Source organism: Mizuhopecten yessoensis, unplaced genomic scaffold (genome assembly GCF_002113885.1).
Source record: "Mizuhopecten yessoensis strain PY_sf001 unplaced genomic scaffold, ASM211388v2 scaffold716297, whole genome shotgun sequence".
In the NCBI taxonomy this organism is placed as follows: Eukaryota; Metazoa; Mollusca; class Bivalvia; order Pectinida; family Pectinidae; genus Mizuhopecten; species Mizuhopecten yessoensis.
Window position 1 is genome coordinate 391226 of NW_018480046.1, and position 22135 is coordinate 413360.

General features: G+C 34.5%; 2 protein-coding genes across 2 annotated transcripts in view; one reads left to right on the forward strand and one right to left on the reverse strand.

Moving 5' to 3' along the window:
* Positions 1-5115: 5115 nt before the first annotated feature.
* On the reverse strand, positions 5116-8024 carry LOC110442762 (serine/threonine-protein kinase PRP4 homolog). The gene is made up of 3 exons (XM_021486521.1): positions 7900-8024; positions 7063-7137; positions 5116-6434 (listed from the first exon to the last, which is right to left on the reverse strand). Exons 1-3 carry the CDS (start codon positions 7920-7922, stop codon positions 6107-6109), a joined length of 426 nt encoding a protein of 141 aa, XP_021342196.1. The 5' UTR covers positions 7923-8024; the 3' UTR covers positions 5116-6106.
* A 13-nt stretch (positions 8025-8037) lies between these two features.
* The window catches only part of LOC110442761 (kinase D-interacting substrate of 220 kDa-like), a 39979-nt gene continuing 25881 nt past the window's right edge, over positions 8038-22135 (forward strand). Inside the window, exon 1 of the mRNA XM_021486516.1 lies at positions 8038-8125. The gene's annotated coding sequence lies outside the window, so the exon portion shown is untranslated. The remainder of the gene's footprint in view (positions 8126-22135) is intronic.

Genomic DNA, 22135 nt, shown 5'->3' on the forward strand with positions numbered 1-22135 from the left:
TTAAAACTACTTCTCCTCAATAACCAAGAGGCTGAGGGTTATAATATTTGGCCTGTAGCATGCTGGGATGAAGCGCTTCAAAGTTTGTTAAAATGAATGACCTTGACAATTATTCAAGGTCACAATGGTCAAATATGTTTTAAACCTTTAAAAACATCTTTTCAATAACCAAAAGTCCTAGGATGATGCTGTTTGGCCAATAGCATGCTAGGATGAAGGGCTACCAAGTTTGTTCAAACGAATGACCTCGACATATATTAAAGGTCACATGGGTCAAATATGTTTAAAACCTTTAAAACAACTTCTTCTCAATAACCAAAAGGCCTAGGCTGATGATATTTGGCCAGTAGCATTCTGAAATCAAGGGCTACCAAGTTTGTTCAAACAAATGACCTTCACCAATTTTCAAGGTCACATGGGTCAAATATGTTTAAAACCTTTAAAACTACTTCTCCTCAATAACCAAGAGGCTGAGGGTTATAATATTTGGCCTGTAGCATGCTGGGATGAAGCGCTTCAAAGTTTGTTAAATTGAATGACCTTGACAATTATTCAAGGTCACAATGGTCAAATATGTTTAAAACCTTTAAACAACATCTTTTCAATAACCAAAAGTCCTAGGATGATGCTGTTTGGCCAACAGCATGCTAGGATGAAGGGCTACCAAGTTTGTTCAAACGAGTGACCTCGACATATATTAAAGGTCACAGGGGTCAAATATGTTTAAAACCTTTAAACCAACTTCTTCTTAATGACCAAAAGGCCTCGGCTGATGATATTTGGCCAGTAGCATTCTGAAATCAAGGGCTACCAAGTTTGTTCAAATGAATGACCTTCATCCATTTTCAAGGTCACATGGGTCAAATATGTTAAAATCTTTGAACGACTTTTTCTGAATAACCAAAAGGCCTAGGGTAATGATATTTGGCTAGTAACATGCTTGGATAAAGGGCTACCAAGTTTGTTTAAATGAATGACCTTCATCTATTTTCCAGGTCACAGGGGTCAAAAATGTTAAATAGCTTTCAACAACTTCTTCTCAGTAACTTAAAGGTTAAGAGTGATGATATTTGGCCAGTATCATGCTTGGATAAAGGGCTACGAAGTTTGTACAAATGAATGACCTTCATCTATTTTCAAGGTCACAGGGGTCAAATATGTTAAATACCTTTCAACATCTTCTTCTGAACTACCAAGAGGCCTAGGGTTATTATATTTTGCCAGTTAGATGCTGGGATGAAGGGCTACCAAATATGTTCGAATGAATGAACTTCGCTCATATCCAAGGTCACAGGGGTCAAATATGTTAAAATCTTTGAACGACCTCTTCTGAATAACAAAGAAGCCTAGGGTGATGATATTTGGCCTTTAGCATGCTGGGATGAAGGGCTATCAAGTTTGTCCAAACAAATTACCTACACCCATTTTCAAGGTCACAGTGGTCAATATATGTTTAAATCTTTAAATGACTTGTTCTGTATAACCAAAAGGTCCAGGGTAATTATATTTTGCCAGAAGCCTGCTTGGTTGAATTGGACGACTGTAAACTCTGTTCAACTTTGTCCTTGTTCGACATTCAAGGTCACAGGCATCATATGTTTAAATCTTTTAATAGGTTTTTATGAGTCAAACACTGATATTCTGCCTGTAGCTGTATTTTAGTCCACTTTAAAGATTATTTGTGAGATTAATACCAGGTGAGCGATTCAGGCCTATTGTCTCAACATGGAAAGAAAGATCATCAGGGGCTTTACTTAAATTGTAAATTTCCGGCCAGGTGAGCTTATAAACTATAGTAAACTTTACCCCCTCCCCAAGGGAGAACGGAAAGCTTGCGGGTCCTAGTATTTACGATTTAAATAAAGCCCCTGATGATCTTTCTTTCCATGCAGAGAAAATGACTGTAGTCCTTCGGAGTCTGGAGAAGATTGTTTTTGAAATATTGGTTAATTTTCCCTTTGGGGCCCCGCCCTGGCCCGAGGGGTTGGGGTAGGAATCCCTATTTTACAATTTTGTAGCCTCATCTACCAAGGAAGATTCTGACCAAGTTTGAAAAAAATCCATCCATTGGTTCTTGAGAAGAAGTTGAAAATGTAAAACGTTCACGCACGACGGACGGAAAGCGATTAGAATAGGTCACTTGAGCAAAGCTCAGGTGACCTAAAAATGTAATTTTCATTTGAATCACATCCACTGTGATTGAAGGAATACGTAGAGAACGATGTTATTCGGATGATATAAGATTTTTGAAATTATGTTGGACTTTGTTGACGAACAATACTATCCGTATTCCAAAGCAGTTTTACCGCCCATCAATCCATTTTTATTTTTTTGTATTCTTCTGACACTGTTCAAGGATTATTTCAGAAATTTCAATTTAGTACGTTGACGTTTTGATCTTTAATCAAAAGAATATCGAGAACATTTGGCAGAATTGGAAATTAAAATCAACGGCATCCTCAAAGATACGTTCAAGTCTTGACATCTACCTAGATGCTGACAATAACGGGTACCTCACTGTCAGTCTTCGTCATAAACGTGACGTTAAGTTAGCCACCGTTATATTTCCTTGGTAACGAACCACTATCACGTGATGTTAAGTTAGCCACCGTTATATTTCCTTGGTAACGAACCACTATCTCATAACTAATGAAGTTTACATGTTCACTACTCCAAACAATAAAACGTCATTTTAATCACGAATCTTTATAGGTTTTGAGGTTTCAGCTTTTATCTATGATTTCAGATACCTACACCAGAATGACAAAAAAAAGACAAGATTGGAGGCTACAGGAAATGTCGTCATCTGTTCCTTATATTAATATATACTAATTTAAAGAAATGACATTTTCCTGCCCTTGTAAAAATATCAACTCCAAAGCGTACCTTTTGCTATTTGAAAAGATGTAAATGACATTACGTTATCACCATATAGCGGACTCGTTTTATATGTTGCTGTAAGTACATCAATTAGCTCATAGAAGCATAATTGTCGGTGCAGTCGTGACATTTCAAAAACACATTGCCCTAATTTTTAACGCGTATAACCAAAATAACCTTGAAAGTGAAGCAAGATCCATTCTGGAAATTCAGCGGTTACGCTCTATTAAGTTCTCAGCATCTTTGGAATATATCTTGACAAAATCAAAGGCTCTGTATCCACCTTGTGGATGATACAAGTGGACTAGTAAAATCCTTTGTTGTACATCAAAAGAATCGCGCGAAAAGGTAAAATTAAAACTGACAGGCTTTTAGGTTGTGGGTCTCTCCTCTGTAATCTTATCCTCGATATCCAAAGGTTACTCTTACGCTATCTGCACCTCTGGATTATGTCATAGCAAAATTGAAGGCACACGGCTAGCTATTTAATTGGTGTAAGACCAATCACTAGGCTGGTATATACGTACTTGTCCTTTGAAGACAACAGAGGAGTGACGCCAGACTTCTAATCAAATAAGTTTTACCGTTACGCGACGCAAGATTCTTTTGATGTACATCAAAGGCTCACACTAGCCTTCTCATCCCACCCACAAGGAGGCAAATTAAGCCCTTCATCCCAGAATGCTACATGACATGTATTTCTTGGTTATCAAAATGAAGTTGTTTTAAAGTGTTGATTTTTTTTAAAAACAAATTTGACCCCTTTAAATTTGAAATTGGGTCAAGGCCATTGATTTGGACAATCTGTATAGCCTATTTCATCAAACCATAGTTCCAGTCAACATTTAAGGGGACAGATCTGAACTTTCTATACAAAGAAATTTCCCAGAGACCCAGCCGTCTATACAGAGGTTCTCCAGAGGTTCTCCGTGTATTTTTGTTTACCTTAACATATTTACATTTTTGCTTCAGTGCTTCTAGATAACAGTACCAACTGTAGTAATATTAACAGTACTACATGTACTGTTACACGACCTCCGACCCCCTCCCAAACACACAAATATCAACGGTTAAAATACATGTAAATACATTTTAATGAAATCACCCTTAAAGAAATTTAAGTCTGTGCATTCAGCGTCTAAAATACATTGTGTGCTAGGCCTAACTCCAGCCACACACATTCCTTGTAACGAACCCCTGTGCTTCAGCCAATATATCTGACAGCAACATTGTGGACATGTCCCTAGAATATGAAATAACTGGTTTTGAATCAAAGCACATCATGTTTATGAAGCGTGTCTGCTATTAGATCCTATAACAGGTTGTTTTCAACAGAACAGAACTGTCCTCTACACTAGCGTCCGAATGCTCAAACGATGAGCTAGTACTGTTGACACAGTCGATAGACACAAGAATTCAGCCAACAGCATCTTTTCAATCGTCATCTGGTTTCTTAGGAAACTCCACATTTCACAGATGCACTTTCTATCTTGTTGAAAGCGTAGCCGATGCCGACCGGTTTTAAACGGTCAGCTATCTCCGCGAACACGGAATAAATTTCTGAGTTTTTGCAACTAAAATATTTGACAGAGTATTTTTGTTATAAATTAAGATATACTGTCAATTTTTAAGATAATCAATGCTTGTTAAACATGCTGGTAATATAAATTAAATCATTAAAAAATATGCAAACTGGAACTATTTGTTTATTGCTCTACTGTGTATTTCGTCACCGTTGACAACGCATCATCTTTCCCACGAAAAAGGCGGTTCAATTCATGTTGTTTTCATAACGGTGTTTTGTATTTTAACGAGAAAGAAGACATTTTTTTCTTACTTTCAAATAATAAAAGTGGATGTAATAGAACGTAGATTTAAGGTTTGAAATGCATCTTTTTAACATTTATGAGGGTATGTAGTTAAACTACAGACTGAACTAGAGACAGGAGCTTGCTGACTGTTACGCCTTTATATCGTTTTGTAGCTTTTTTTAATAGTAAACATGTCGATGATTGTTGTAACAGAGTGTCATATTTTAGCACTGTAATTATATGGTTATTATAATTGAGCTGTAAACTGGGGCGATGCGAACAAAAAATGGGGCGAAATCATTTGGAGCATGACAAATTTGAGCATCTGATATCTTCACAAATGCATAATATCTAGCTTCACACACATTAAAACTTCGTAATTCAGATGTCAAATATTTAACCAAATCTTGATTAAATATGAAAGTGCAGAAACTGGTATTTTATTAAAAATCCTGATTTATTCTGTTTCTTATTGAAACCAAATTTACATGCCATGTTTCTGAATAAAAAATTCTTAGATTCGTTTTGTTGTCTCACCACTACTATTTTTACCACCAAGTTTTTGATGAAAATTGAAGGGAGATAACTTCACTTGACATACACAAATACTACAATCATTGACAAATATTCTAAAAACATCACTAGACATGCCCTCATAAACGTGAAAAATATGTGGAAAACTGTTAAACATAAGAAAATAATAGTAATATCAATTTCTTTATAAAATTTCAATAAATCAAACTGGTGCTAGTATTGAGATATTTAAGGAAACAAAAATAAAACTACAATTTCATACTAATATTTTGCTGCCTTGAGATCTATTTCTCTGTCCATTATGAACAACTACAGGTATCAATCTAAGACAGTAATAAATGTGAGCATTTCTTTGGCATTTCATCAAGCACTACACACCATCAATTTCCACAGGTATGAAAACTCAATTGGTAAAATTCTTTACTTATGTCCAGTGTAACATACTACATTACAATGCCCACCACTCTTTACTTATGTCCAGTGTAACATACTACATTACAATGCCCATCACTCTTTTTCAGTTATGCTGAAATTGTCCATCTTACATCTTTCAAACTTGTACATTTTGCAAATGAAACGTTACAAACATCCTCTTACACAAGCACACATGAACATCCATCTATCGCTCTTACTTACGGTAAATATCCTAAGAAAAGAAGATGCAGGCCATTTATTTCTGAACATTTCCATGTCCAGTCTCTTATGTATACTCAACTGATATTTGTTTTCTTTGCTTACAAATTCAAAATTTCTGATTTTCATGCTCATGTAATTATATAATCTATCAATATTCCTGTAACTCTATGTCTCTCTATAAGAATTGCTGGGGTCTCCTTTCTGTCATTCATTCCTTCAGCTTGTCCAGTCTTCCTCTCTTTCACTCATTCCTTCACCTTGTCCTTATGTCTGTGGTGTTTCTTATGTTTATGTCCAGATTTATGCTTCTTTGAAGAGTGTTTGTGTTTACTTTCAGGACTTTCAGCAGAATGATTGTGTTTCTTTTTCTTCTTCTTATGCTTATGTTTTTCAGGTCTATGTCTTTTGCAATCTTTGTCCTTTTCAGTTGTTAACTTTTTTTCAGAGTTGTCCTCCTTTGGTGAATTTGAATCATTTGGATGTTTTCTTTTCTTCCTGTTTGCGTCATTCACAGAACTTAGAATCATGTTGGTCAGGAATCTCTTGTTTGTTGTTGGAGCAGGTGGCTTCTGCCTGCATCATTAAAGATAACAATCAAATGTATGCTGATATATAATATCACATCATAATTTACCTTCAAATAAACAGTCGGAAGAATCTACTTGATGAGATGAAAGTGCTATAAAGATGTCTTGTTAAGATTTTTTTCTTTTTATATTATTTCTTCGTCTGTAAGGATAAATTTACTGCAGTTATAATATATATACATGTTCATACGCATATCGATGAAACCGATACTGTTACATTATCTGGTGTTCTGATGTGAATTTATGTGGACTTTTTATGAAAAAATTATAATGATTAAATATAATATAATCAAAAACAGCTTACCAAGTGTTCAGCTGGGCTAAACCAGGATCCATACCCTGGACATCGGATAATTATACCCACGAAGCTCACTCTAATCTACTGAGCAACCAGGTCAATGGAAGTGCCCTGGCTCAAATGTGCTACAGTTTTATCCGAAATGAAATTAAGTAGAGGTTGCTGTATAAACAGTGGAATTCTGCAGTGGTAGTACAGGGATCAAATAATTTAAGTTCCTATTTCAAAATGAGACGAAGAAATAAGTCTATTAAAGGGTTTCACTAACATGAAAAGTTTCAGGCTTATTATCATCAAATTTATTGAACAAACATACCATCCTAATGCACCAAATTCTTTGGCTCTTTCAGCTCCCCTTTTTGTTTCTTTAAGTATCTCCTCAATTGCAAGTCTGAAAAAAAATAGGTTTATTGCATATTGTAGACCTATCAACAATGCATACAATATAAATATGTTAAAATGAAGATACAATTTATACATACACACATACATTTTTAAGTGCTTGTCCTTCTGATTTTATTGCAGTGGGAGTGTATGATAACTGTTGGTACAAGGTCTGCATTTTCAAAATGGTAACTATTCTGTTTAAATTAGAGGAGAAGAATAAGAAAAAAGGAGAGAGGCAAAATATGTATCAGAATTTGACTGTTTGGATGTCGGCAACCAGGTATAGCTTGATTGGTAGAGCATCTGTCTAGAGATCGCAGGGTCTCAAGTTCGAACCTTGGTGCCATTAATTTGTCCATCTCCTGTTATGTTGTAAGACTACAGTATGCATTATAATGACATATAACTGAAACAGGTAAACTGCTAACATATTTAAAGAAATAAAGCATTTCCTGTGAAATATAATTAATGTTGGTCCGACTTTGTTGTCGTGTTGACCTGACTTTAAAGTTAAGTATCCTTCAACATCAAAACATTGTATGAAGGTAGAGCGGGTCGATCGGGTATTACTGAATCGGCGGCAGTTAGTCTACTGTAATGAATACATTTTAATAAGTTCATTTTACAACCAACTATTGAACATTGCGTTTAGTTCACCACGGACTTAAATAGCAATCTAATCTAATTCCGTGGTTTCTATTGCATTCATATTAATTTCTTTCACATTAACACGATATCTAGAAATACACAAAGACACGTAAAGTACCGTTCAAGTGCGTCGTCCTCCATCTGACAGATGGAAATAGGTTCTTTATGCAAAACACAGCCAGTTTTACAGTCAGCGTCTGAAGAATTGTTTGTTGACGGAAGTCAAAATTCCATTTTCACTGCGCATGCGTATTGAAACAAAATTACAGAATCCAAGCTAGCTACCATGTGAGGTTACCAAACTAAAAACGTTATCCACGTATCGCGGTTGAACTATAGGATAGGTATGTATGCGTGATGAAAAAAAAAACAAAAACGTGTGGACAAATTAATCAGATGTATCCTTCTTCATATCTTAACATAACGTTCATGCCTTCACCAAGTTTGTGGATGTGACGTTAGGCCTAGTCCCTATACAAAGGGCCAACGATACTGTACATAAATAACCCAGCTATGTCTACTGAACTTCAAAACGGATCGGCAAAGTGATCTCTTAGTCAATAGCACGTCTATGTTCTAAGGAATCATCGCCAAAACGTCCATACCAAGTCACTTCTCAATATCAAGGCAATCGTTCTAAATACTGTTTAAAGTAAACACATTGAGATTTTCCTTCCACTAGCTACTTTAATTATCAGTAACAATGTGTGCATAGTCCAGATTGTGTCATCAAGAAGTCATACAAACTCATATGTATAATAATATATCTCCATGGTACATTGTATTTGGGACAGGTATTGGGCTAATCCTTAGTCTACGCAATTGTCATGGTAATATAAGTCCATTTTGATTTTTTCAATTTCAAAGTATTTTATTGACAATACATATATAATACAAACATATAAGTTAACATTAAAGGAGATATTTGAACAGTATTGACAAAAGAATAAGACAACAGGCTTTGCCTATATCAGTCTTCTTCTAATTCCGGTAGATATGTACAATGCTTAAATATATAAAATGTTGTGATTCGTTTCCTCTCACACTCATGCACACCCACACCCACACCAGCTTATGTCTAATACTCGTTATTTAAGGGATAAAACTTGCCTGAATAACAATAATTATAACAATACATGAATATTCATTTGGAAATTTATCTAGCACGTATAAGTAACGAAACGTTTTGATGATTTAATATAAGAGTCAACATGTATAAGAATAGTTTTATTTAATTGGTTGGATGCATTACTAATACCATATACTAAACAGTGCAGATTTAAATATCCTACTAGATTATAAATAGTGGTAATATGATGCCTAATATTAGAATACAGAGGACATTGAAAGAAAAAATGTATTAGATCTTCCCTCTGTACACCACATACACAGGAAGCATCATCAATCAGATGGTCTTGTAACTTATCACAGTTAAGATCACTTTTAAAATTTCTTAGCTGACATAAAATTATGTTAAGTTTCCTCGGAACACAGTTAATAAAAGTTTCTGAGACGGATGTATCAAAGGTTTTTTTAAGTTTCTTTTTAAAAGATGAAATTGAGATGGAGTCTCGTACAGTGCTATCAAGTGCATTCCATTTTACCATTGTAGAAGGGAAGAAGCTATTCATATAAGTAGTAGTTCTTGTCTGTGGTATATTAAAGAATCTGTTATTTCTGAAGGTATAGTTATTATTTACATTTAGAAATGGTTGAATGATATTATCGAGATAAGTTGGAGTGTAATTATTAAGAATCTTATACATTAATGTTAGTTTATGATTTTGTCTTCGTGTGTGTAATGTTTCAAGTTGTGTTTCAGTATACAGAATATGATGAGATGTACCTCGTCTGAGGCCAGTAATTAAACGCATAGCTTCTAGTTGAACTGATTCTAAAAGATCTGATTCCGATTTGGTACAATTATCCCATACTATATCAGAATATTCTAGCACAGGTCTTATATAAGAGACATATAATGTTTTTAATGTATTCCTATCAACTGTAGTTTTTAAAATTCTAAGAATACTTAGTCTAGAGTTCGCTTTCTTATAAATATTTGAAATGTGATCTGACCATGTCCCTTTACTGTTAAATGTTAGTCCTAAGTGAGTATGGTGTTCATGTTGTGCAATTGGAGTATTGTTAAATAGCAGTTGAGGATGATTGTTAATGTGTCTACGAGAGAAGTTAATAGCTACAGTCTTATTCGGATTGAATAGGATCTGCCATCGCTTTGACCATTCAGAGATTGAGTCAAGATCATCATTAAGCATGTTAGTAGGTGTTGTAAGGTCATTGTTATTATTTACTATTACATAGAGAGAGGTATCATCTGCAAAGAGTTTTATATGAGAAGTTACATTATTAGTAATATCATTAATAAAAAGAAGAAAGAGGAAGGGACCAAGGACAGATCCTTGAGGAACCCCTGCAGACATAGGTTTGGTACTAGATTTATAACCTTCAAAGATAACCCTTTGTTTTCTGTCAGATAAGTAAGCTTTAAACCAATTATATAATTTACCTTTAATACCATATGTTTTTAGTTTATATAATAGGCCCAAATGCCATACTCGATCAAATGCTTTACTTATGTCACAGAAAACAAAACGCAAATCTTTACCTTGGTCTAAATTGCCACTTATAGTATTATAGATATCAGCTAGTTGATTAGTAGTGGAGTCTTTGGGTTGAAATCCTGACTGATGTACACTTAACATATTGTGACTTGAAATATAATTAAACGTATATTTAAAAATATTTTTTTCTAACATTTTGATAAAAATAGATGTAATAGCAATAGGTCTATAATTATTGAGATCACTGATATCTCCTTTACCTTTATAGAGAGCAGTAACATTAGCCGTTTTTAGTACATCAGGTATTACTCCAATAGATAAAGTTCTATTAAATAATAGTTTGAGTGGGTATACTAAAGAAGCAGAAATGTTCTTTACAATCATAGGTAAAATACCATCAGGACCAGCTGGTTTGTTTTTATTAAAAATGTCAAATTGGTCAGTTATATCTTGTTCAGTAATGTTAATGTCAGAAAGTTCAAATGGACATAAGGGAGGTAAATCAGGTAGGTTAGTGTCAGTAATATCAGAGGCAATGGTGGTAAAGAAGTTATTTAGTGCCTCAGCTTTATCTTGTGGATGGATTAATATTTTATTGTTAGATTTTAGAGGATAAGAATTAGTGCTAGTGTTATTCATTTTTCCTATAGATTTTGCTATCTGCCACCATTTTCTTGGATGCACTGTTTTGTCGGCAAGACAATTTTGAAGTTTCTTAAAGTAATTTTCTTTGGATTGCCGAATAATTTGTATAGTGTCATTGCGACAAGTTCTAAATTTTGCCCAATCTTGTTCCCTATTTTTATTTTTAGCTCTTTTATGTAATCTATTCTTATATCTTAATTTATGCCGAATTTCACCAGTCATCCAAGGTTTATCATCAGGATGGACAGTAATTGTTTTGTGAGGTATATGAGAGTTAGTAGCAGAGTTTATTTTGTTTATAATAGTAGAATATAGTTCATTAATGCTAGTAGTGTTATTAACTATGGAATCCCAATCATTACTAAGTAGTTCATTATTAATAGCATCCCAATTAGCTTCATTGAACTTATATATAGGTTTCTTGAATGGTTTATTTTTTAGTGTCTTAAAACAAATGTTAGCAAGGATGGGGCAGTGATCACTACAGAGAGGGGAAAGTACATTTGTTGAGGTAAAAATGTTTACATTATTAGTAATAAATACATCAATTAAGGTAGCAGTAGTGTTTGTAATGCGTGTTGGTGATTGTATTAAGTTTTTTAAGTGATATTTAGTAATTAATCTTGCAAGATGTGAATTAGGTTTCATTGTGATAAAGTCAATATTTATGTCACCAGTGATAATGATATTAAGATTAGTATTAGAAAGATTATCTAAAATGTTATCAAGTTTATTCCAGTAATCTACTTTTGTATTAGGAGGTCTATAAAGACAGCAGAGAAGTATTTTTTTGTTAGAAGTGTTAATTTCTAGGATGACAAGTTCTATGTCTTCAGTTTCAAGATCAGTTCTGTGATTTATTAAGAGGTTGTTTTTAGTATATATCATAATACCACCACCGTGTTGTGATTGTCTGTCTCTACGATATGAGTTGGGATGTGAGTTAATTTGCAAATCAGATTCAGTTATTTCATTATTCAGGTGAGTTTCAGTAAGACATAGGATGTCATAGTCAGTGAATTCAGTATCTATAAGATCAACCTTGTTCCGAAGAGACCTAACATTTAAGTGCATTATTGATAAATCATTATAGTAGTTTCTTTGATTAATACTGATTGATGAGCGACCTGGATTAGAGTGAATATTTCCAGACATCAGAAGTAGAAGTTTTATAACAAACAGAATGTATAAAATATCTTGAGTATACATGTAGTGATATCATATTGGTATTACAGGCAGTAATAGAGGAAGAACTATAGTATAGCTTACAATCACACACAAACATACTTACAAACTACTAACACGCCAAAAAATGAAAAAAAAAATAAAAAAATAAAAAAAAATAACAATAAATAAATAAGCAGAGACTTGAGGAAAGAAATAACAGTAGGGACTAATGAAAAATAATATTCTCAGAATGTGGAAAGCATCAATTTGATATTTTAAATATAATTTCATAGGGAGTGGTATACTGAACTTGAGTATTATCAAAACAATTAACAACAGTAGTTTCTTGAATTCAGTGTAACATGTTCAACTACAAGTGTAAAAAAATCAATTGAAGCAGATAAACAAATTAATTATTTTAAATACATATATACAAATATTTATATACAGACAGAACATGAAATCAATCATTTGAGACAATCATGTTATATTTTAAGATTTATTCATATACTAGTAACCTAAAGTTACATGTATAAGAAGAAAAATAATGAATAGTTACAGATTATCAGTGGTGTAAGGGAGATAACCTATTCAGAGAGGTAATCTATACATATACAAATAATGCTATTAGTGAGCAAAAGTTGGCTGAATTTCAAGAAATAAAGCAAATATTATAAGTATACGGTAGGTTCTATTATCACAATTAAGACGAAAAGATTTATTTTTAAATATAAGTATCCAATGACAAATATAACATGGAGTTAGATACCTTATGAAAACCCGAGAAAAAAAACAAGAAGATTTATCAAGAGCAGACACAACAATCATAACAAATAGCACATAAACATGAAAACGAATCAATAATTAAGTATATAATAAATAAAAATAAAAAATGAACACAAGCAAGACACAAAAAGTTAAGCAATTAGAGAAGCACAAGCAAATTGAAGTATTTTTTTTGATCAGACTGTGGAGACTATAACATATAGATGGATCAATGTCCCAAATTAATTTGTTTTCAGAAGTTGCTGGTGCTAGTCGATGCGTCACATATGCTGTCCATAGGTGCAACCATATACTGATGAAAGTGGAGTTGATACATGTAGCTCGCTTAATATAGCTGTAGCATTAACTGGGAGGGCCAAGATATCAATTGTTTGTTCAAATGCATGATCTTGACTAACTTTTAGGTCATGGCTCTTGAAATTTGGTTTAACATTTAACCAAGATAATATGAATAAAACAAAAAGGCCTAGCTAGGGTAATGATAGTTTTCCTGTAACATGTAGGGGTGAATAGCTACCAGCAAGTTTGTTCAGATGACCATGTCCCATTTTAGGTCACAGAGTTCAAATGTGTTCCCTGTGAATAACAGCTTGCAAGAGGTTTTCCTTTTAGGGTTTGATTAGGACATTTGGTCTGCAGCACATGAAGTGAAGGACTATAATGTTTGTTCAAATCTGTCTACAGGGTACTTAAAGGTTTAGATCAAAGATTTTTTCTTTTCAATACACCGTTTCTGAGGTACCAGCTTCCGGAATAAAAGTAACATAATTTGGTGGTCATGTGATATATTATTATTAAGGGGTATGTATACTAACGTTAATCTGCAGTAGTAAACCAACTTCTTCAAAGTAAAATATTGTTAAATTTGGACGAAATGACAGAAATTTCACTCTTCATGAAAAGGATATCTGCTGACAAGTAGTCTGTTGTAAGACATGTAGTCTGTTGTAAGACATGTAGTCTGTTGTAAGACAAGCAGTCTGTTGTAAGACAAGTAGTCTGTTGTAAGACATGTAGTCTGTTGTAAGACATGTAGTCTGGAACCACATACCAGTTTGTTTGCATATGAATGTTTTGTGCAATTCTCATTATTTCCATATATGGTCTTGTGATGGAAAGAATAAGTATTTAGGAAGCGATATATATACCCAAAAGGCATGAGGTCTAAATATGATAGTTGACCTGAAGAAATTGAATTGGTTCAAACAATAAAAAGGTTGAATTGTCACCTTTCTATTGATTTGTTCTTCATCACTTCCATTAACATTGGCTTGTTTCTTGAAGAAAATGAACAAGAATTCTTTCAAAATAGTCTGTGATCAAAAAGGTACATCGACTTTTGGTCAGTATGCCATGGATAGCATTTGAAGTGTAGGATGAGTAAGCAAAAAACAGAGGTGTTATGAATGCGTCGTCAAGATCAGTTGTACATGCTTGGAATCAATGGATGATTACAGTCACAGCAATGGACCAGTTTCTGTTTGAAAGAATGGTAAACAAGGGGTAAACACAAAAGATTAAAGTTTTGTTGAAAATGAATAGATAAAAAAATCTTTCAGATGAGCAACTTGAAACAAGAAACATAGTATTTTGTCGTATTTTTTAGCTCACCGGGTCCGAAGGACCAAGGTGAGCTTATGCAATACCGTGGCGTCTGTCCGTCAACAATTTCTTTAAACGACTTCTTCTTAACCACTGATTGGAATTTAACTAAATTTAAAAGGAAGCATCCCTATGTGGTGGGGTTTCAAATTGTACAAATGGTGGGGCTGGCCCCCAGGGGGCTGAGGGGCGGGGCAAAAAGGGGACAATTTGGCTATATTGCTTTAACTTAGTTTAAGCGACATCTCCTCTGGAACTAAGAGATGGATATCAACCATATTTGACTGGAAGCATCCCTAGGTGGTGTGGATTCAAAGTGGAACAAATGGTTGGGCTGACCCCACAGGGGGCTGAGGGGCGGGGCCAAAAGGGGGAATTTTTGGCTATATTGCTACAAACGACTTCTTCTGTAGAATTATGCACTGGATATCAATCATATTTAATCAGAAGCATTCATGGGAGGTAGGGATTCAAAATTTTACAAATGGTGTGGCTGACCCTCGTGGCGGCTGAGGGGCGGGGCCAAAAAGGGTTATTTAGCTATATTACTTTAAGGGACTTCTTCTCTGGAACTAAGAGATAGATATCAACCATATTTGACTGGAAGCATCCCTAGGTGGTGGGGATTCAAAATTGTACAAATGGTTGGGCTGACCACCCAGGGGGCTAAGGGCTTGGCCTAAAGGGGGCAATTTGGCTATATTGCTATAAACGACTTCTTCAGTAGAACTATACCATGGATATTGATCATATTTGGTCGGAAGGATTCCAGGATGGCCCTAGGGTCTGGCCCCACCCTTGGAGACTTAACCCCTGGGTCATAACTTTGAAACGGTTAAGATCCCCACCCCAAAACTATATATACAATTGTTGGGCATAAAGAGACGATTGCAGTGATGATATTAGAATTGACCCCTGGGTCTGCCCCACCCTTGCAGACATAACCCCTGGGTCATAACTTTGAAACAGTTAAGATCCCCATACAACCCAAAACTATATATATACAAATGCTGGGCAAAAAGAGACAAATGCAGTCATGATATTAGAATTGATCCTGGGATCTGGCCACAACCCTAGGGGCCTAGTTTCTGAGTCACAGCTTGGAAACAGTTGAGATCCTGACCCCATAACCATACATAAAATTGCTGGGCATAAAAAATCAAATACAGATATGCTTCAAGGATTGGCCTTGGGGTCTGGCATATTTCCTTGGATCTCATTTGGAGAATATTTTGCCATGATTGCTTAGATATCCAGGTGAGCGATACAGGCCCTCTGGGCCTCTTGTTATTTTCTCAATAGATACTTCATTTTTATGTTTGGAACCTCCTCGATATCCAGGGTTACATTCTCTGCACCGAGCATTTAACAAGTTAGTGTAACCCTTTGATATCGAGGATGGGTTGGAATGGTGACTACTGTCCTTTGACAAACGTTCTAATCATAGAGGTCAACTATGTTAAAATATTGAACAGAACTTCCTCTATAGGTTCACAGTTCCATAGCTGTCAATACAGCCTTATTAAGAGGGAGACTCCCTCATTTTGACCAAAATTTACCAATCAAGATCTCCTTCAAAAATCCCTCAATTCAAAATCTACATCCAGTGGTTGAATGATCTCCTAGTTACTGCAGGGTGTGTGTAATGACCATAACAGGTGTGTCTGAATCAAATAAATGCCTTTTGGGGTTACTTTGATACATAAAAAGGGGGAGATAAATTGAGCAAGCAGTTTCAGCTGCGTTTTATGCACTTCTCCCTCATGGGGAATGTGGAGTGAGTGAGATCTCCTTCATCGAAGGTTTCAGAGGTTGACACCTATGTAGTTCTAGAGTAGTAACATTTGCCCTATATCTTGTAGAGATAACACACTAGTAAATTTTGTTTAATCAGATGTTGTGTAGATAGTCAGACACTGCCCTGCTCAAGTGTTATTATTAAATTATTATAATTGTTAAATCAGTAAGAAAAGAAACCACCAAAGTTAAGTATCAATTTATTTGAAACATTTTAACTTCTTGTTTTGTCTAGATTTAACATTTATACATGTACAGTACATTGTAAACTGTACTTGCTGTTGCATATATATGTGGTAAATAATTTGGCCATTGTTGATAATTACATGTATATTGGGAGAAATGTTATCTTGTTTCTAGCAATTTCTGTGTAATACATGTACATAGACAGGTGGAGTATGTTCTGTGTACCTTGTTGTAAAGCTGTGTACATGTACTGCCATTCACATTATTCTGGTTGGGAGGAAATGGAGTCGGGGGGGGGGGGGGGGGGGNTTTATGTTATAGCTGATTATGACACCCAACACACAGAGGTGATATTACACTAATGTCAGAGTGCAACATGTACCAGAGACAAGATGTTTGATCAGTTAATTGTATCAATATGTGTTACTCGGCTAATAGCTAATAGTACACTGTAGTCATGTACACATAGGACAGCAGCCTAAATACACTAGAGCACTCAACTAGATACATAGCACTTCATTTTCTTGTATGATATAATTAATCTATTGTCATGCATCATTATATTGCAGTTCATGGAATTAAATCAGCACAAAATAAATTAAAAACCAAATATTCTGACTTGAATATAGAAGTGAAAGACAGATAAATAACATTATCAAGTCAATTCATACAGTCAGTAAACACACATACATTTTTCCAAGCAATGAATTGAAAAGAAACACTTTATTCGGTTTTAATAAGAAGTCAACCAGTTTTGAGGGACCAGTTTTCAAAAGTGACCAAACAAATCTTGCTTGACATTAATCTTTCAATAGGGGGTAGCTAGGAACTGCTTATAGCCTATTGTCAGTATAATTTAAATGGGGGGAACGTCAAACTACTTTGTCCAAGTTATTTCATTTCAGTAAGATGGCACATTAAAGTGGTGTTTGCATTGATCATTATAGTGGAACCATAACCTCAGGACTTGCTGTTGCAAGGACATAAACCCCCAAACAAACCAAGCAAATGTCCCTATAACCAGGTATTTTTTGAAAATGAAAAAAAAAAATTTTTTATCGCAAAATATCTTATGATATATCACATTAAACAAACATGTATATTTTGAAGACATACAGAAAAGTATGAATTTCAGACGTTATATTGCCTGTTCCAAAAAGTTAAATAGTTTCAAAAACTCAACTTGTATATATATATAAATTATATATATATATTATTAACACAGTTTTTTTTTTGCTTTATACATTTAATTACCTATGTGTCCAAGGGAGTACCTCTGCTTTTTGTTTTAATGTGATTCTGTACTTCAGACTGTTTCATGATTTTTGAAATAATACACAATGGTACTCCCTTTGGTACCTGCCGCAAAGCATCTATTTGCTCCAAAATTATTTATTCCATAATGGCATTACTATGTATTACTAAATACTAAAATAAGTAAAGCTTTTAAAGTGTTTTCAATCTGTTAGTATAGTAAAGTTAATATTGTACGAATGATAATAATAATTCATGTAAAGATATAGCTGAACTGAATCATGAGTCAACATCATTTTTTGCCTTTCCCATCAGTTTGTGCAGCGCATTGGTTAAACTTAGTGTTTTGCTCCATTACTTCAGTACTAGTAGTCCACTGTCCAGTAGCTATATATAGTCATCAAACTTATCACACATGTAATTGGATACTTCCTGAGAATACATCAATATATAAAATGTAGGTCACAGTGACCTACATCTATTTTTACACTCCACTCACATTTTACTGTGAACTTGAAGACTTCAATTTTATCTTAGATCTTATTTCAAAACTTGACAGTTGTTTTTGAGAGATAAAGTTGATTGATAAGTTTTTAATGACCATTTAAAAACCGTAATAAAATTTTGCTTCTCTGTTTGTCATCTTATGTCCTGCAGCATGGCTATAAACTGATTGAGACTTTATGTCTATACATACACCCTCCAAGAACTATGTTTAAGGTAGAGAAAGCTATAAAGTAATATAAGGTATGTGCTTGTGGCCATTGATGTTTGATCTACCAGGCGTTAACAACATTGTTCAGAAAGTGAGCTGTAACAAATACTAACAGATGTATTACTCAAAAGTAAACCTAAGGGCATTGTTTGTTTGTCTATGCATTCTGTTCTATTAGTCCCTTTCTTTTGAATAGGATTGCTCTGTGTCAGTCAGGTCAGTCGGTTAAACTCACCTTAAAGGTGGTAAAGTTAAAGTGTGTTTTTGACGTTTGTCTGGGCCATAAATTGTAAGGGTCAAGATATTTTTTCAAAAAACTTCATTGACATATATTGTGTTTAGACTGGGCAGTGTATCACATACTTTTCTCATGTTAATACATGTACATCTCCAAGGTCAAGGTGACATTAAGGGATCAAGGGGTCAAGTCCTTGTAATGCTTGTCCAGGCCAAGACCATACTTGCTGATTTCTGAATGGCACAATCTATTTTGATGAATCAGCATGTACAAAGAATGTGTATTAGGTAAAACTTACCAATATTTGTATCTGTACTCCAGTGTCAAGGTCAGCAAAAGTGCAAGAAATGGTCAAAGGTCAAGTGATTTGAATGTTTATATACAGGCTTTAACCTCGAAAGGCTAAACGAATGTATCACGACAGATAGGTGTGTATACCATAATACTATACATGTTTGTTGCTCAAGATCAAGGTCACAGCGAGGTTCAGAGTCACATAATTGTAATTCTTGTATGGGTGATAGTTTGTGCTAGCTCAAGCGTATTTAATGAAACTTCAATGATAGTTGTGTACCGTGACTAGACTGTTTCTGACATAAAGGTATACCAGTGTCATGTCAAAGTTGAAATGATTGAAATATTTTGGAGACAATGGAATATCTTATTTAGTGAAAAAGGTGTTTTTGTCTTTTTGACAACATTATATTTAGTAGTATCGTGACTGGGAGTATGTTGTATCAAGGTTCCAGAAAGTAATCCAATGGCCTACCATTCCTGTCATTCCTGTCATTCTCAGGCAATAACAGCAGAACAGATTTTGATCAAACTTCATTGATAGATTTTTCACATAGACTTGCAGAAAGTAGGGCCCTTTTTTTTGTATCACACCTAGACAATGTCATCATATGTCATGGTAAATGATGTGTATTACAACTAGAAAAAGGATCAGAGTAAAAATGACAGGTTTCACTTTGCAAATTACTTACTAGATATAACTCAAGTGAGTGATTTATTTTATTAAACTTCAAAGGTGTAGAGCCAACGTCGGGAAAAGCTATCCGGGTTGGTAAGTTGGGTACTTCCCTTTGAGTATGGATACAAAGAGGTATGTCTGGCGATTAAAAAACAAAACCATTTGAAAACCCTGTTATTGGTAACACTTCAGTATGTTGTGGTTAAGTCCCCGTACTTATATTGGATTTATTTTGCAACAATTATGAAACAAGTTTTTTTTTCTTTGTGAAAAGGCAAGTGCTCTACTCACTGTACCACGCGACCCCCTTACTTGAGTTAGCATGCATGTGAAAGGCAAGTGCTCTACTCACTGTACCACCCGACCCCCTTACTTGAGTTAGCATGCATGTGAAAAGGCAAGTGCTCTACTCACTGTACCACCCGACCCCCTTACTTGAGTTAGCATGCATGTGAAATGCAAAATTCAAAGACCAATTGGTAACATGTTAACTTGACACTGAATACAGATTGTTTTCAGACATGTCTGCCCAGCTTTATAAACAGTGTATGCTAGGAAGTATACAATGTATATTAAATATCATGTGAAATATGGTTTCCTCAGAAAGGGGTAATATATACATGCATCTGCACTCTCAAACATGGATTTTTTTATAATCAGCAATTCACAGATACCAACATAACAACAGACTCGATGAATTTTACTGCTCCTTGCAAATGAAACAAGACTTTAAAGCGAACATATATATTATATATATGTACACTGTTATTTAACATTCTGTTTGTGTATGGAAAATATACCTGGGTATAGCTGTTTGGCAGGTATTTGCGTATCTATATAGCTGTTCTCCCAGTGAGGTAATGGCTTTGCCTAGAACTGTATATATAATATAAACTTTATTTATTTTACAACAATAAAAAAAAGAGTTTTGACAACTTATATTAATCACGGGCAGGTGACCCCATACATTTTTGGATGCTGTGTACAGCATTCATAGCGGACCTCGCCAAGCCTGGGCAAATCAAAACCAAACAACAGACTTTCCTCTTCCGCGGAAGATCTTTAAATGCTGTTATGATTATTTCATGGTATGATTAATGCTATAAAATGATGAAACGCATATGAAAACGATCAATAAATCAAAGAAAAAAAGTAAAATTTTACGAAATGGCGAGTTTTTTCAGTGAGCATCATGAACTATATCAATCTCAGATAATGTGTTCATTATTTCATGATATGATCAATGCTTTAATATGGTACAATATATCTGTATAAGACAAAAATAATCAAAGAAAATATGTACTTGTCTTTAACAGTGGCGTTTTTAATCAGTGAAACATCTGAACTATATTTGGTTCAAATTACTACGCCTTGTATTCTAATACTCTAAAGTCTGTGTGTAAGAGTTTTCTCCCCTTGTCCGTTGCGTAGTTTCATGCTCGTGACTCGTTGAATGACTGTTTGATAACTGTCCTTGATAAAGTAGGCTTCATGTTTTCTTTGTCTCAATGGAAAGTCTCCAAGTGAAAGAGAATGTTGACTTATACTAAAAAGCCGTCATCAGCTGTGCATAACGAGTTTATAGATAGCTTCCCAGTGTGACAGCAGCTGTTCCTAAAGAGTTTGTAGATATAAGCTTCCCAATACAGTCTCTAGATAATGGCCCGATTAGTGTAATACAAGTGCTTTGTGAATATAGCATATTGAACATCAATAATAAAAACTGTATATACATATTTTTCACATTAACCAGAAACTGAATAATTATATAGGTCTTTAACATTCGTTACAATATCGAGAGAAGGAGAGATACACAAGGGACTTGCATAAGTCTGTGATTACACGCACTGGAAATAATACAATCTCGTTTTAATTTTTTGTATAATTAATCATGATAATAACAAATTGTAATAATAATATCATAATTATTTATTTATATTATCTATATATTATTTTTATATAATCGTAAATTTAACTTTCCCATAATCATGCGTGACAATTTTGGTTTGCAGGGTTGTCTGGTCAAGGTCACTGTTACTATTTTTAAAAAGATTATTGTCTGCGCTGTAGCAGCTTCATTCCTTGAATGATTTCCATCGATTTGAAACACTAATTAAGGACCATTATATCAGACAAGTTTCAATTGTTTTAGCAATACTCTGCTTGTTATATATATTTTAGGTCACCTGAGCCACGGCCGCCATTTTGAAAACCTATTTCAAACTTAAAGTCAAGTTCTGCTGGGCCGATTGAACTGAAAGTTGGTAGGAATGATCAGCTCATAGTCCTGACAAAGTGTTGTTATTTTTCAGGTCAATCAGAAATCCAATATGGCCGCCATGGCCGCCATTTTGAAAAACTATTTCAAACTTAAAGTCAAGTTCTGCTGGGCCGATTGAACTGAAAGTT